The sequence below is a fragment of the Spea bombifrons genome, chromosome 5 (genome assembly GCF_027358695.1).
Source record: "Spea bombifrons isolate aSpeBom1 chromosome 5, aSpeBom1.2.pri, whole genome shotgun sequence".
Taxonomy (NCBI): Eukaryota; Metazoa; Chordata; class Amphibia; order Anura; family Pelobatidae; genus Spea; species Spea bombifrons.
Genome location: NC_071091.1, coordinates 14,785,903 through 14,803,290, shown reverse-complemented (window position 1 = coordinate 14,803,290; position 17,388 = coordinate 14,785,903). Strand labels below are relative to the sequence as shown.

General features: G+C 42.9%; 1 protein-coding gene across 1 annotated transcript in view; it reads left to right on the top strand.

Annotated features, from left to right (window-relative positions):
• Window positions 1-14,504, top strand: part of FAM171A1 (family with sequence similarity 171 member A1) — a 40,347-nt gene extending 25,843 nt beyond the window's left edge. Inside the window, exons 4-8 of the mRNA XM_053466503.1 lie at window positions 61-219; window positions 3,262-3,438; window positions 11,811-11,927; window positions 12,324-12,438; window positions 12,777-14,504. Coding sequence (XP_053322478.1) covers window positions 61-219; window positions 3,262-3,438; window positions 11,811-11,927; window positions 12,324-12,438; window positions 12,777-14,373 — 2,165 coding nt within the window. The 3' untranslated portion in view covers window positions 14,374-14,504. The remainder of the gene's footprint in view (window positions 1-60; window positions 220-3,261; window positions 3,439-11,810; window positions 11,928-12,323; window positions 12,439-12,776) is intronic.
• Window positions 14,505-17,388: the final 2,884 nt, after the last annotated feature.

Sequence of the window (17,388 nt, the reverse complement as noted above, 5' to 3'; positions counted from 1 at the left end):
GGTAGGGTTATCACGTTATTATTTAGACGTTGGGTTCAGTAATTGTTAATCTTTTAACAGGTTCCCGCTTGCGGCCTCGAGTTCACTTTGAGAGGAGAGCGCTGAGCCTCCCGGGAAACGCCACCTACAAGGATCTTACAGCGTTTTTGACGGCGGCGAGTAGCCCGTCGGAAGTCGATAGCTTTCCCTACCTGCTGGGCTCTGATGGGAACGTAACAGGTAATAATGTGGTCCGTGTTGCTAAATGCTGCCCTGGAGTCGGCCCCACCATATAGCGACTGGTGGTCTCCGCAGCGTCTTTCTGTGTTAGTATGGAGGTTCATACAGAAATAGGGCTGGAAATACTAAGGCCGTCGCTGCAACGAGCGATTGTCTTGTTGCGCCTCCTTGGATAGATGGTGCAGATACGGTTGGGCTGAGGGGTCGTTGGGAGCCACGTTACACGGTAACAAGAGGTTGGAGACTGCAGAGATGCTCTATGTATGTGGCAAGAGGGTGGTCTCATCTTGAAAAACGGCTACGTTGATTCACACATGAAGTATCAGCCGCTGTAATTATTATTATTATTATTATTATTATTATTATACTTATAAAGTGCCGACAGATTCCGCAGCGCTTTAGTGTTGGTAAATCTGTGATGGCGGCAGTTCCCATTTCAGTTCTTGCACCGTATACTCATCAGAGGGATGATATGGAGAACGCCTAATCACAGTACATTACACATCGCCAAATATCTCTAAAGGGACAGTTTAGTGTCGCTAACGGCTCTTCCAAATAAGAATGTATTAAAGTACCTTGTGAGTACGTTTATACTCGTTCTCCAGAAACAAAAACGTACACGCCTAAGGTAGAAACTGCAGCCTTGCAGCTCTCCCCCCCCCCCCGCCTCCTCAATGGCAAGAAAGGGGGGATCAGTTTCCGAGCGTGCGCGGTGACCAGAGCGCTGCTCCCAGTGTTTGCCGGGCCGGTGCTTGAACGGAGTGGAAGAGAGTGTCTCTTGTGCAGGGAGATGTTTGGCTCGGGAAGAGGCAAATGCCTATGGACATAACTGGGAACTTGTAGGCTCTGGCCACTGACATCGTGGGAACCCCCCCCCCCCCGTTTAAAGGGGAAATGAGGAGTAGGGTGTGTCAGGACCCCGCCATGGTGACTGGAGAAGCAGTGATTCTCGGAGTCTCCGGGCAAAACCAGGAGAGTTCCCGGGTATCCCTATGAGGGGCTTCTGCTGAATCCCCTGGTGCATTTGCAGGGGACTCTGGAAATTCAAAGGGACCATTAAAAAAGTTGCTGGAGAGTCCCTTTTTAGATAGCTTTTCATGAAACTGTGTATTTGTTTTGTTTTTAACCATTTAATGAGCACTTTCTTTAGTAATTGGGAGAGGCCATAAATGTCTGCCTGGGTCAGGATTACATGAGTTGATCGATGGTACCGTTTCCATTTCCAGCCAACTATAACCCCTTTTTCTTCCCAGAATGCGAGTATTTTAATTTGTGAAAGCATTAAGTTACCCTTTTGTTTTATCACCGGTGCTAACGTTACCTTCCCGGGATCGGTTGCCTTGTGTCTGGTAATACTGTGGCGGTCTGTGGGCGCGTTTGGCAGCGGAGGATGTGTACGCAGGGCCGGGATCGCTTTCAACCACTTGTATTTCTCATTCCACTTGTATTTTATTTAGAAAACCGTGGGAACTCTGCCCCAAACATTCTCCTTTAGTCACAAGGAGCTCTTTCTGCGCATGGGAGGTTTATTAGATCCCCTAGATACCAAATCCCAGGCTCATCTCTCTTAATTGTTCCTTAATTGTATAATTCTGATGACTTTGCTACGAAGCCTTGGAGCATTGCTAAGGAGATAAAGCTTCAGATTTGTCAGTCTGCCGTCTAATAAAGTGACTTCATGTAAACCCATTTGTTAATCGCAGGCACGGGTTTTGGCTGCGCGCTACCTGGATGCGTTACCAACTGCGATAAAATGATCCAGGACCCTAATCACTAGTATCACATGCATATATAGTACATAGCAGTCCACCTTTTTTATTAAAACAAATCATTAAGGAATATACATTTTAAAAACTGTTTTTGCTTAAAAAAAGGAATTTAGTGATGTTATCGATTATCATGTTATTTAAAAAAAAAATAGCCAATACCCCCTTCACAAAAATAACACATTGGGCCGCTGTTAGGTTAAGAAAATCACGTATAATATTGTGTGTTTAGTCAGCCAGCTAAAGAGAGAACAGATCATACCGGTTTCTATGTTCAGCTGAGTTCATTTATTCCCCCCCAGCCGTAGGTTAGTGCCTTCACATACCGATGCATTTATCTAGCGGGGCACGGAAAGATCAATTGGTAAATCCCGCTGAGCGCTTATTACAGCCGTCTTTCAGAAAGTAGAATCCCCAATCATTTGCCTGAGTAACGATTGCTTGTTGGGTCAGTTTTTGGCTCGGCTCCTAAAAAAACATTTACTGGAAATCCATCCCAAAAAAGAATGATTGGCTTATACCTCTTCAAAATGATTCATTTATTTATAAGGCTCGAGCCGTGGATACGCATGCTGCCCGTAACAGTGCGTATAACTCCCGGACCGTGTTAATATTGGGGAAAACGTCTTTACGGTCATTATTAAACACGCCAACGTCTGCTCCAGACAATAAGGGTCCTTTGGCCGCGTGTTCCATGTAGGGTAGAAAACAGTTTATCCTATAAATAGCAGAAAACAATGTATTTAGTATTGGAGACTAGGCTAAAATTCACTTTCCGCAATCCTGTTAGTCATTTACCTGCCCACAATATACTGGATACAGAGAATGGTCGAAGGTTTGTATGAACCTCCTGCTAGGGCTGCCAGGTCCCACGGTGCTCCTCACGTGGGGATCATGTATGATGTAAAGCAGTTGGCAGCAATGCTTATTCTTTTCCGGGCATTACAGAAAGCTTTGTGTACTTTCCCAGAAGCCGTTTACCCTCCTGTGGCAGGTGGCTCTGTCGGATTTACTGCGCATGCACATGCTTTGTTCCTTTCAATGTTTATATCGTACATTAATTCAAAGGGACGCTTCAGCCATCGTATGCCCTTAAACGGGATCTTTCCTGTGCCCTGCAGAATGCTTCTAATATAATCATGGGCACGTCTGTCCCTTCTCGGGGTGGTGGTTATTGGGACAGGGTCTTTTTATTATGTCTCTTGCGTGGGTATTAATGTGTGGGCTGAGCATGGACTCTGTTACTTTGCTAACGATACATTTCTTAATTCTATAGGGAACAGCACGAGGATCGACCTCACCCCGGTGACTGCTGTCAGCATCCACTTGCTCAGCAGCGATGGGACGGACATCCCGGTTAGCGGCCCCATCTTTGTGACCGTGCCGCTCCCGGGGCCCAGCAACCTGAAGCACAACGCGCATGTCCCGGCGTGGAGGTTCGACCAGAAGCATGGTGAGAACCCCAATGATTCTAATCTGTGGAATTCTCTGTATTCACGTAACATAAAGTGACTTCAAGACCAGCTTATGAAAGATCCCATTTGGAGACGTTTAAGTAGACATGTAAATATACCGGCACTTTCATGTTTGCTGTTTTATTGCGTGCTTTTCTGGAGTGTGCGTGTGTATGTGTGAGTGCGTATGTGTATACATGTTCCGGTAATGGCCAATCCAGTAATAATTTTAGGTCTGTACCAAATGATAGATGAGCACACAGTTGTGTTTCAACTCCCTCACTTCATTATACATTGTGAAGGGCCCCCTCCAGTGACCTTCTGCTGCAGGCCTGTGTAATGTATAGTTAAATCATTAATGCCTCCTCATGCATTTAATTATGCATTACACGGGGCCAGCTCAGCCCTTCACACTATAGAAGCTTGGCCCTTCGTAATGAATAGAGAGGAGAGTTTAAAGCAAAACTCTCCCTTTACTGACTAAACCTCCTTGTTATAGAAACATAGAATTTGATGGCAGGTAAGAGCCACCTGGCCCGTCTAGTCCATCCTCGGCCCCGTCTTCCCTCTGGTTTTAGATTATGTCCTTTTCTGTATTGAAAGAAACTTCCCTCCTGTACTTTAAATCCCTTTACGTATTTAAATGTTTCTATCGCGTCTCTCCTCCAAGCTTTACCTGTAGAGATCCCTAAGTCTATCCTGCACCCAGATTTTCAAATCCACCAATTGTTTTATTGTGGTCTGGCTCAACAAAGACATTATAAAGAATAAATGGTATTTAAGTAACATAAATATTTAAGTGTAATAGAACACAATTGTTTCACCCTTTCTTGTAGATATTTGTGTCATTATTTTGATTATATTGAATAGCCAAGCATTACTACGTGGACTGTTTACGTTCTGAACACCGCTGACCCTCGCACTCGACGTTTATTCTTACTTCGCTCCGCATAGAGCTTTAAAGCGTTGCAAAGTTGTTATGATAGATTCTATTTAAGACAATTGAGATTTGTGCTGGTGATGACCTCGCAGCGCATGTACTTTGTGTGACTCTGGATAGTTGGCGATAAAGCGAAGTCAGCTGAATTTCTAAGAGGTTTCTTTTGTTCTCGGTGGAAATAGATTTCCTGACCTCGCTGGTGTTTCAGAGACCGGGGGTTATTTGCTGAAAACTCTTCAGGCTCTTCCCCCAAACCCTACCAGAAGCCTCAATAAAGGCGTATAACCGGAGACAGTCCGTATGTTGTACAGTATTCCGCAGTATTACTCGGCACCCTGATACAAACCACATCCAAAATAACTCTGCCAAGAATGACGAGGCTTTTCCATTGGCTCTTTCGTAGTTTAATTACCCGTTAGACAGGTCACCCCGTTACGTCATCCATAAGAAGCCAACGTTACGCGGGAACAGAACTCGTACTGCTTCTGTACCAAGCGCTGCGACGGAGTCTTATGATTTGCCGTTGGATATCGTAGCGCTGGGCCCACGGGTGACTAGGGGTTAAAAGGGTTGTAGTCCAACAATGTAACCATTTAAATCCCTGGGCAGGGGCAATCATTTTTATTATACAAAAAGCTATTGAGTGGTAATAATGCGCTCCTGTGACATCCCGTATCCCACGTTCCAGCATTTTCATAGCTCCGGTTAGCAGTTGCTGAGCAGTATATGTTTTTAAAGTTTTTGCCGTTGCTATGGAAATAGTTTCCTGATTTATGTATATTCCTCCTGACTGTAAAACACCATTTAAAGCAGCTCTTAAATGGGGAAATAAACCTCCCGTGCTGCGTTCCCACGGCCGCTGCGTCTTAAATTGTGATTTATAGTTTTTTAGTCGATCCCTGACAGTATACGTTTTGACCGTATAGCAGTGCCCAGAGCTGGGTCCGCTGGGTGCTGAGACAGCAGTATACGCTACCATCTTCACACAGTATTAACGAATATATAATAATAATACCGGCTGGCCCGCGATCGCACAGTGGGTCTCGCTATTGGTAGTGTTTGCATTGTGGTTAAAGTACCCTATGAGTATACTGTATTAATCGTATATATGTCGCAATCACACAGCCGGGTTACGTGGCATATAGCCCGGTGCACATTAAGCTGTTCGGTTGAGTTGTTAAGCTCTCTGTCGAGGGTAAAGGTTGCCCGTCCCGGGTGTTGGCATAAAATACTATTTTGAGGACAATCGACATAAAGCAAGCCGTGACTGTCTGTCTGTATAAAGTGCAATCATCATATCCGAGGACTTTCTAAACGGGCTGAACGTGAGACTTGTGAGGTATTAACCCTTCAATAACCCGCCAAATGTGTTACCCAAATAGCTCCAATGGCATCCCCCACAGAAACTTTGACTTTTCGTTTAAAGATACACTTAATTGAGTCACCAGCATTCAAGCAGGGATATCGACCATAACCTACTGGGAGCAAAGGCACCAATTAATAGTCTTGGACGTAATCGCCACAGGGTAAGATAGGAAGGAGTCGGCTCAGAGACTGTGAGAATATGCCCCTTCACCCTGAGATCGGGGCACAGATCCGGAGACTCGGGGGCAAACCTTGAGTAATCATTAATAGTTTTTCCGTCTCTGGGTCAAGTTATTTTGGACGTTTCACTGAATCGGAACATACACCCCAGTTAATGATTGTCACGAAAAGAAGCAAAGCAATCCGGTTCCCGAGACGGCCGTCAGCCTGCTACCCACGTAATTTATCCACACATTGAATCCGTTTAGGGTGGGCTTTCTAAAGTGCCAAGTGGCCCAATGTTGGGTTATCGCTCATCACGGTGTACACTTCCCTTCCATGCTCGCTCGCTGGTGTCCCATGCAAATAGGTGCCGGGATGCTGGGAAACGTACATGTCCTTCAACCGCTGCCCTTGCCAGGCTTGCCCTGAAATGAGTTACATTATCAGCCTGGCATGCATACTGGAGTCCGGTATTTGATGTATCGGCCCCACCAAAGATCTCTGACGGAATAGAACGTCTGTCAAGTCTGTCAGATTGCAGAATAAAGTTGCTGCGTTCCTGTAAAATCTCCGGTAATATTTATTGAGTCTTAAGAAACGGGGTGAAGAAGCCGAGACTGAGCTGGGTGTGCTGGAGCAGCGGCTCTTGGCCGGTTCCTCGCTCGGATACTCTGTGTCCTCGAGTCTTGGCTTTATTTCCCTGCTCTGGCAGAAAATGAGGAATAAAGTTACTCCTTGCTTCTGCTTCGGTAATCAGGTTGGGAAATGGATCTCCTTAGATTGCAGAATGCTTAATTTGTCCCAATAGATCCGTTTTAGGAGGAAAACAGGATATTTCAGCAAAATCTGATATAATTGCAGCAGGATATTTGGACAGAGAAATGACTCTCGTGTAAAAAGGAGCGATGAAGTGGATGAGACATTTTTAACCCTCGTACGGTGAAACTTCATAAGACTAGGCGCTGCCACGCGTTCCTCCCGCCTGCAGCAAAGGTGCTGTCACCGTACGAGTGGCTTTTTGCAGGCTGTCGCGCTTCGCAGTAGACAGTTCGTACATTCGTTTTTCAGACAACAATTTTCGTTCTCTGTCCGTTGGGTTCAGCCGAAAATTCGGGGGCATTTTTAATTCAGGAACTAAACCCTGTGGCCACACTCACTCTCATTTACTCACTCATTCTCAGTCACTCTCTCTCTCAAGCTCCCTACGTTTTTCTCTATCTTCTGTCTTCGATCCAGAACACGGCAACTTCCGCTTAGTTTTCGTCCGGTTTGTGGGGGGGGGGGTGGTCTGTCCTCGTTGTCCGGGCTTCGTACGAATCGCCGAATGCACAGGCTTATTCAGCGGTACTCTGGGGCGAGTGCTTTTGGTTACATGGATGTTCATTTGAATGTGAATACTGCAGTATAAAGATCTAGCCCCTCGGTTTAAAAGTTGGAGGTGGGTGTTGAAGCTTTTAATGACTCGCCACAGGGGGCTGCAAAGAAGTTACCCTCCAGGCTGTTCTATTTGAAGCTTGTCCGTATGCTTTACTTACAATTCTACATATACCTCCTTGGGTGTCTTGACTAGATCCCCTCTCTGCTCCTTTAAATAGTTGTTTTTCGGTGTGTGTGTGTTGACAAGACTTTGATAACGTGAACCGCTAAGAAGATTCGAATATTCAGCTAAGCATGTGTTAAAAGGGTTGGTTTATCGTATGTTTCTTTGTGGTATATCTGGTTGTGTGGTTTGACGTGGAGGAAGGGACATATAGAAGTGCCTTTTGGATCAGTGTATCTATGCACAATTATACCCCCCCACACCTTCTCCCCCTTGTCAGATGCCGTAACAAAATGCAGTCACATGTTACCGTAGCTCGGATCTGAATAGAAAGAATTTTGCCTGGAGGGTTCTGAAAGTTTGGGTCACATGGAGCTTGTCACATAATGAGAGGTTTTGTCTCGATCGTACGTTGGTTTTATAACTGCGCCTGTGTCCTGGGTTAGTCTGTTAATTCAAACCCTTCAGTTCTGACCGTGTTAAAATGTTGAACTACTGTTTTAGTAAAGCCTTTTGTTATCTGTTGTGATGGCACTAGCTGCTCGTACCTATAGTTTAGAGGCTGTAAAGCTTGGGCTTATGTTGAGGAGAGTTAAAGTGTGTGTGTGTGTGTGTGTGTGTGTGTATAAATACCTACTGATCAAAAGTTTGGGGTCACTTAGCAATGTCCTTGTTTTAAAGAAACGCAAATGTTGTCCTTTAAAATAACATGAAATGGATCGGATATACAGTGTAAACGTAAGTGTTGTAAATGACCAGTGTATCTGGAAATGGCTGATCTTTAATGCTATATCTTCATAGGAGTACAGAAACCCTTTATCACTCCCATCACTCTTATGTTTCAATCGAGTGGAATTTCTAATGATCAATTAGCCTTTTAAACGTAAACTTTGATTAATGAACACAACGTGTGTCCATCATTGATCATTGGGAAACCATTTTATTGTGTTACAGCTAGAAATTTTCCTTGTTCTTCATGAAAACGGCTAACAGTTTTTAGAATTCACCATCCATTTGAAGGTTTTGGGGTTTCTCTCTGCCGCTCATGATCTGCCTTTTTCTAAAAAGTGGGGCAGATCAATAACGTTTCATAACTTAGCTGATCTTCCCTCCGCGTGATACTTTCCGCTACGTAATCGCTTTATATCCAGGATCTATAAGACTTGTAGCTGATCCGGATGGCTCTTATCTGCCGTCAGATCCTATACTTCTATACAGACAGTCTGTGGCCGTCCCTTAGTCGGCACATCTGGCCGAGCTTAGTTCCTTGTGGATCTTTGTGATTCCATAATAGGTACCCGGAGAGGTTGGGGGTCCCTGCTGCGGATTTCAGTTGGTATGTGCTGTCCTGTGTTTTAAAGGAGCAGTCCTTACCCTTTCCTGCAGCAAAGCAATAATTGTGCTAATTATACCCGTACGCAGTAAACGGACTGGACCGGCTAATTTGCGTTATGTTTTAAATTGCTGCTTTATCCTGCTAATTGTTTAATTGTACATCTGTTCAGGCTGCTTCTTGTCTTCCTTTTGTCGTCATGAATGGTCTTTAAACCCTCGTGACAATAAAAGGATGGTTAATGGAATAAATGAGAAGACGGATATATAGTGAGCTAGCCAAGGGCAACCAGATACATGGCACGCGGCATTCTGACGGGGCCAACAGTGCATCGTGGGTTAATTTCTAAGGAACCAAAATTTAAGCAAGTGAGAATATATCCCTGGTAAATTTTAATGGACTTTACTGAAATGGCATATATATATATATATATATATATAATCACACACATGCGTCCGCTTCAAAGAGAAATCGCATCATATTTCATAAATGGTTTCCTATTTTTAGGTTCCTGATGTAGATTGTGCATTTTGCAGGCTTTATCTGTTACCTTCTATGCAGGATAATGCATTATTCATCATTGTTCCGTTGATATCCAACATCGCTAAACATCTACAAATGTCATCATTTTTGAGAGCGTAACTGTTATTCCCTTATTCTCTGTCTTTATTTACACTACAAAGTCTTGCCTTTTGCTCGCGGGGGGGGGGTGCAGACATCTAGAGATCATAAATATTTAGATGTATTTAAAAGTGAGTGAAAGGTTCGTGCTTATCCCATCTGACACTCCTTTAATTTGATATTAGCAGAATAATTAGTGCAATGTCAGATGGCAAGCGGGGCTGTCAGATTATACCACGGAGCTCAAAAGAGAGGCTGTGATATATGGAGATTATTAAATATTTACACGCAAACAGGGTTACAAGTAGCTCTGCATGGGAATATCGACAAGAAACATATTCTACTGTGGGAAGCAAGTGATTTATAAAGAGTAAGAGCTGTAACTGACTCTCTTGGTTGGGGATCTGCAGATAGATGGGGGGGACGAGTCTGGGGTTCCCAGCACCAGGTGGAGGGAGTTGGAGAGGAGAGCGCCCGTGGGGGACAGTCTGCTTCGATCGCTCTTCTTGTCTATTGAAAGCCTCATTAGAATTACAGAAATGGCCATTGTTCCTTTAGCTATAAGGGACCGGATCTGTCATCTGGGCGGCAGGCATGGCCATTGAACCGTGTACATGCGAGTTCCACCTTTCTGCTCTCTAATGAAAGCAGGGGGAAAGCTCCTTGATTCGCAAAGAGATAGCGAAGTGGATTAAAAACACTGGCTTCAGGGCCCAAGGAACATATTGTGAGTGTGTTCATTACCATCACAATGACATTTGCTTATTAAAGTGACAATTGTGCTTGTTTGAATTATCAAACTTCTAATTCATTAATGTAGTGCTGACAGTTTACGCAGCACTTTACACAGTATGGCTGATGGCAAACGCAGGTTAACATGCAGAGGTATAAATTGATGCCTTAATCTTCCAGCCTAATACCCTGAAACCACAGGGGCCATGACTGGGGCCAACGTGGCATCAACAGTGCAAGCATTGCCATCATCTTAATACGACCATTGGGATAACAGCCTGTGTCTGGCTAATCGCATTGGTTGACATCCGATTAGAGAACAGATAAGAAGCGGTGGGATTCAAATCTCAAAACATAGAGACCCCCTGTGTCTTCATTATCGCACTAGTCCTAATGAGATGCCACTGTGTAACACGGCCACGGTCCCCTCCGTAATTATTGTCCTATTCTACGTATTGGAAAATGACATTGTGCTTAAAGGAACATATACATAAAGAGAAAGTAAAGCCTCGTAATGAAGTCCTTGCATATGTGAGAGAGTATCATGTGTGAACCAGAAGATTACATGCGAGTTGAATGGCTTGGCAGGGCTCGGTTGCCTCATCTCCACAAACGTATCACTTCAGAAAATACTTTATAATCTGGTTTGACAAATCCCGGGAGGCAGATCATGTTTATAGAGAACAGCCCAATGCTCAAAGCTCTCCTTCCTGAATTCAATAAAAACTATTACTTTGCTTCCAAATACAGACAGCATCTGGCACTCCGGCTGCTTTTGGTCTGAAACAGAAATCATGTACAGCCGGTAGAATTTTAGTTTTACTAATATTGTTGGATACTTAGCACTGATTATTAATGTATATTTCCTTCTACGTGGGTATGTTTAGAATGTTCACAATGCATTGTGCTTGGTAAAAGCACATCTGCCGGGGAAAGCAGTGTAGAATTATTTGTCACGCTGCTCCACCTAGTGGACATTCTGTGAGCTGCAAGCTTTGTTTGTTTACCGAGAATTTGATAGCAGATAAAAACTGTTTAGCCCATTATTCCTGATGTAAAGACTCAGACCGTAATCAGTCCTTGACCTTTGTATTAGATTTAAGATAGCTTTATATGTATCCCATGCATGTTTACATTCCCTCGCTGTATTAACCACTGCTAATGGGGTCACCCTCTCAGTTAAGTAAAATAGCAAAGAAAAAAACATCCAGAGTGAGGAAAGAAGCCTATTTACTGAATGGGACACAAAGTCCATTGCTTTAACAATGAATGCAACCTCTCCAAGAGTCCAGGGGTGGCATTTACCTTGGGAGGAGCTGACCTTGGTTTGTTAATTATAACAGATTATCATAAAGAATTAGTGGGGTTTTTGTACAAATAATACTTCCAGGGTGCCGTTTGAAAAGTTGTGAGCAGATACATACTTTTTTAATAATATATATCCACTTTTAAAAAGTTTTGCTTCCTAAGATGGGTGATTTTAGAAATTCCCTGACCCTTCAACATTAAAATCTGTTGTTAAAAGGTTTTAAATTGGAAAGATGTAATTTACTTAAATGTACATGCAGAAAAAATTCTATAATAAAAAATATATATATGGTTAGCAGGTTTAATTGTTTCATTTTAAAGCATGCTGCCAAGGTCTTTACCTGTATTGTCATTTCTTTTCGTCCTTTAGGAACATGGTTAAAAAGTAGCATTGGGATCATTCAGCAAGAGGGGGACCAGCTCACCTGGACATATATTGCCCCACAGATGGGTTATTGGGTTGCTGCCATGTCTTCCTCCAGTCCAGGTAAGATTCATTCATTCATTCATTCGAATGCCATGTTTTTGTCACTTCATCAAGGCTAGCCTGGGTGTGATGGGTGAAATCATAGCAGGATTACACTTCGGAATTAGCTGGCGAATAAATGTATTAGTAATAAAACCACCGCAGGGCGTTAGTCCAGTGTGCTTATGGCCACATCAGGACTGCGTCGGTCGCATAAAACCTCTCCTACAATTCGATGAGAAGGACTCGCTGACTGGTCTACCTGAGTCCACATGAGGAGATCCTGAAAGCTTGCACTCTTCCTAGAGCAGCCATACTGTAACAGTAAGAGGCTTCGTGTGCTGGAAGTGGATGAGATAACGGATGATAAGTTTGTTTTATGTGAGCTTTGAAATGTTTTTCCGGTTTGTTTTCCAGGTCCTGTGGTAACACCAGACATGACCACCTATCACACAATGTTTCTTCTGGCAATTTTAGGCGGGATCGCTTTCATACTGCTAGTGTTACTGTGTCTACTGCTCTACTACTGCAGGTAAATGTACCATCTCGCCCCCATTCTTCTACATTTAAATGCAAGATATAATGGCAAAAACACATAGCTATATTGTCAACCTGCAAGAAGAAATTAGGACATTTCCATGTTCCCCCCTTTGCAAAAGATTGGGGCTATTCTGCAGAAACACCCCATATGCATTTGCCTGTCCCCCAGCTATAATCTAGGTGGGGGGTCTCTAGATGCTCATGCGAGTGAGAAGAAACCCCTTATGTTGATTTCAATAGGAGCACTTTCCTGCCGTTGACTGTTGGTTGCTCACCTATCAGAGGTTCAAAGCTGTTGAAATCTATTTTTTTTCTTCTTTTTATTTCCAGGCGAAAGTGCTTAAAGCCACGACAGCATCACAGAAAGCTTCAGCTTTCCACTGCCTTAGATTGTACTAAAAAGGATCAGGCCACTTCAATGTCTCACATCAACTTAATTAGCCCCGTCCACATGGAGATGATGTCTTCTAGTGGCGAGGCGGATATTCATACTCCGATGCTGAAGCCTTCTTATAATACGTCGCAGGAATTTAGCTCCAGAGAGGAGCTACTGTCGCATCAAGAAGAAAAGAGCAGAATGTCTTTGGATAACCTGACGCCAACTGGCACTTTGAGACAGGTCTACAATAAATCATTGGATCAATTCCTCCTAAAATCAAGGAAGTCTGCAGAAATATCAGATGGATATGCACCTTCCATGAAAGATGAATATCGAAGGAGTTACAATTCAGTGATCTGTCAGCCTTTGTTCGAAAACAAGGATAAAGACCTTAAATCTTCTTCCAATCGTGTTACGGCAGGAAGCAAACCAAGTATTCAGGAACAAACGCACCCAATGCCTTCTGCTCCTGAACCAGAGCAGATGATAGACCGACGGCCAAATGAATGTATGATGTCCCGCTCTGTGGATCACCTTGAAAGGCCAACGTCTTTTCCTCGGTCGGGTCAGCTCATATGCTACAATTCTGTAGACCAGGTGAATGACAGTGTTTACCGTAACGTTATGCCTACCCTGGTCATTCCAGCACATTATATGAAACTATCAGGAGAACATCCTTTTGTAAGCCAGCCGCTGATTGTCTCAGCCGAGCAGCCATTTGAAATAGAAAGGCTCCAAGCTGAACTGTCATCTCATGCGCAACATCCTCAGCAAATGCAAAATCAGCAGTTAAGTTCTCAAGCGATGTCACAACAGCATCTGCAAGACGGCGATGGAACAGAATGGAGCGTCCAAAACACAGTTCTTTCAGAATCCATGTCCATTCCAGCTTCCTTAAACGATGCTACCATTGCCCAAATGAATGGCGAAGTGCAGCTGTTGACAGAAAAGGCTTTGATGGAGCTTGGTGGGGGTCGCCCCATGCCTCATCCCCGTGCCTGGTTTGTGTCATTGGATGGGCGATCCAATGCACACATTAGACATTCATATATAGATCTTCAAAGAGCTGGAAAAAACGGGAGTAACGATGCCAGCCTGGATTCTGGTGTTGACATGAATGAACCAAAAACTGTAAGAAAGGGAAGAGGTGATAAGTTCTCAGTGCGGCAGCATCACCCCTCCAAGCAGCATCCGACTGTACCGGAGTACCAGCCAACTGATGACATGGTCTCAGACAGTACAGCCTTTACCCAACTCGTTTATTTGGAGGACCTGGACCAAAGCGGCAGTGAATGTGGAACTGCGGTTTGCAGCCCTGAGGAGAGTCGATCCTTTACTGAAGCCCCGGGAAGGAGGAGTGCTGGCCAACTACCCAGTCTTCAGGAAGAGCCCATAAAAAGAACTGCAGATTCGTCACCAGTGCCATTAAACAGCCCGGAGCATGAACTTTCCCTCCAAGATGATTGTGCCGACGACCAAGGTGAAAACAAAAAAAGCCCTTGGCAAAAACGAGAAGAAAGGCCACTTCTGGCTTTTAACGTGAAATGACTTGTATTTTCGCCACAAAGTGGAATAATAAATTGCCAAATATTCTTTCTTTGGAGATGCTTACTTTTCGGAGACCATTGTCCCTGCAAAGATTTTTTTTTAAAAACAAAAACTTAAAAGGAGGTTGGTTGTCATTAAATATGGAAGATTTTGCTCCGGGGGGTTAAAAAGCATATTTTACAAATAGGAAAAGTGGTAGCACGTTTTTTTTTTTATTATTATTTCATTAAATTAATGGCTACTACGGATTTAAAAGGATGTTTTCTTCATGGGTTCTGACCACTAACCTTCTGTGAGACGATGACACACGAGTCCTTAATCAGAAAACAAATCATAATGTTTACTGTAAATCTCTATATTCTACAGGAACTTTGTGTTTTGTCAAGAAGTACGCATTATCTTAAAGGCTATGCATTGCTGCTTTTAAACCAAGTGACATTTTATCTAGGCATTGCTTTCTTATTATACTTATGCTGTACAAATTACATTTTGTTTCCATTTTAAGCTGATTTATTATATTTTTAATTTTGTTGCGTATTTTTACACAAAACCTGTGAGGAAGAACTCTCTGGCATTTTAATAGTTTTGTTTTTAATTTTTCTAAAAACCAAATTTAATATTGTCTGCTTTATCTGTATATAATCTGGTCCCTGTTCCCCAAGTGCCTTTTTTACACTTTTTCTCTAGCTCCCTAAAAGTCTTCAGTTTTCTTTATTTGCAAATTTTCTGTTGCATGCGCATTAAACCCATTTCTGCTTTGCATTTCTCATTTCCATAGGATGTATGCGATAGATATCATTGTGTACTATAGATTAGAACACGTCCTAAAGCTTCACTTAGTGACATAAAACATATGTTATGTAAATACAGTTTCGGTTGCTTTGAAAACTGATTAAATTGTTCCTTTATCATGAACTGAAGAACTGATAAAGTGGGGTAGAAAGGTAAGAACATTACTCTACCAAATTCTGAAGTGCTAGAATGACCTCTCTGTGCATTCTGTTTAATGAACTGCTTGGTTATACAAGAATTATTATTGAAATAAAAATGTCAAAAGTTTTTTTTTTTCTTTTTTTTCGATATTTTGCTGAAGAAAAACAACAAAAAAACTTGGTGTTGCCACGCTGATTTACTGACTCCAGCACCACACACACACACACACACACACACCCTGACTCCAGCACTACACATTTATACACAAACACCCTGACTCCAGCACAAACCCTGCAAAACCCTGGGGGTTTCGAGCCCTGCTGTAGTCACTGTAGAACAATAGCTTTTATGTCAAAATATAAAAATCGTATAACTCTGTATTTAAATGAAGTGTTTGTGGACCTCACTAGATAAATGAGGGACATTTTGTATTCATACCGCTGAGTGACAAAACAAAAGTTCAACATTTTATTTATAAAGTAATGCTGTAACACAAGACAGCGATGTTGATCTATTTGGCAACACTGCTATTGAATGATACATTGGAGTTTAATCATTAAGGTGGTAGGAGTGTGCCAATGCAGCTCCCTGACCTTTAACATTATTATGGACAAACACTAACCTTACCCCACAAAGAATACCTTGGTTGGCCCGGAATAATGCCGTTGGTTAAATTAGTGAGATTTCAATTTCAAGCTGTCCATAATTGACGTTCCGTTGTACATAACGACCGTATGGTTTGACCCATGAACATACCTGGGAACACAAGCTTCTAACCCCCCGACCCCCAGGTCACTCTCCTCTTCGGGGGCAGGTGAGTGCTGTTTAGCCATGCCCCGCTCTCAACCCAATTTATCTTGGGACTAACTCGGCCTCTCACATCGCATGGCTTGCACTGCCCTTTAGGAAGACCTCTGGGATGTTTCCAAGTATTTAAACGCATCAGCTACCTCATGTTGTAGTTGATAAAGCCCACACCTGAGTCCCTGAAACGATCAGTTTTGCTGAAGAATCTATATAGCATCAAAGCCATGGAACACACTTCCTAAGTATCTGTTTAAAAGGGACGGTCCTTCTTTCTTCTCCGGCCCGTGGCGGAAAAGGTAAGTGACCCACACAATCTGGCACCGGCCCACCAGGCATTTGCCAGTGAGGGCCTGTAGCTAAGTAAATATTCCAGACAGAAAGACACATTAAATATGTACAAAATGTTCTTATAGGAATGGGTCATTATAGATAAAACTGTTATTTTCTTGAGACCCTTTTATTCTTTGAAATGTGTAAAGTGTGATTGTTCTCACAGGATTCTTTTTAATTTAGGCTGATGTGCCAAAGCATTGAAGTACACCTTCCAAACAACTACATGACTGCTGATATCAGCATAGAGCTTTCCAATTACTTAATGTGTGTATGATGGCTGGAGTATCCCCTTAGTACATACGACAGAGAGCTTCCCCCATATCCATTAGCTTCTTTACCCGCCACCCAAGTATTTTCTGTACTGGAGATATGTTAAGCCGATCACATCGCCTAACATATGGTTTATTCACCATCACTCCACATCAAGCAGCCAATCGGTGGCGAGAGTCATTGGATGATGGATGCAGCAGGGATCTAAAATTTCTCCCTTAAGTCATGTTTTGGGTTTTTTAATGAATGCATTTTTAACCTTTTGCATAACGCATATTAAAGTACTCCTAAATCACTTTAATATGCGTTCTTCTTTGGTGAGGCTATTGGGAACATTAAACTGTCCCTTTAGGTTACCTTTATTTTGGAAGGTCCAGGAGCTGGATAAGTATGTTCAAAGCTGCTTTCAACAAAATATTAACATTTCTTTTACAACAGATTAAGATATAAGCATAATCGGCTAGCCTTGAGCATACTCCTCTTAGGTCCCCTGTTACATTCATTCAGGCCTTGGCTCACCGTTAACAGCCTCAATGCCAGTGGCTTGGAGAGTACTGTTATTGTTTAGACTGGCCTTGGATAGTTTCTAACTTTCTTAACAGTTCAGTTAAGTGATTACCTCGTAGAACAAAGCAGCCTTTCACATTAGTTTGTGATATGGGGCCTAAATTG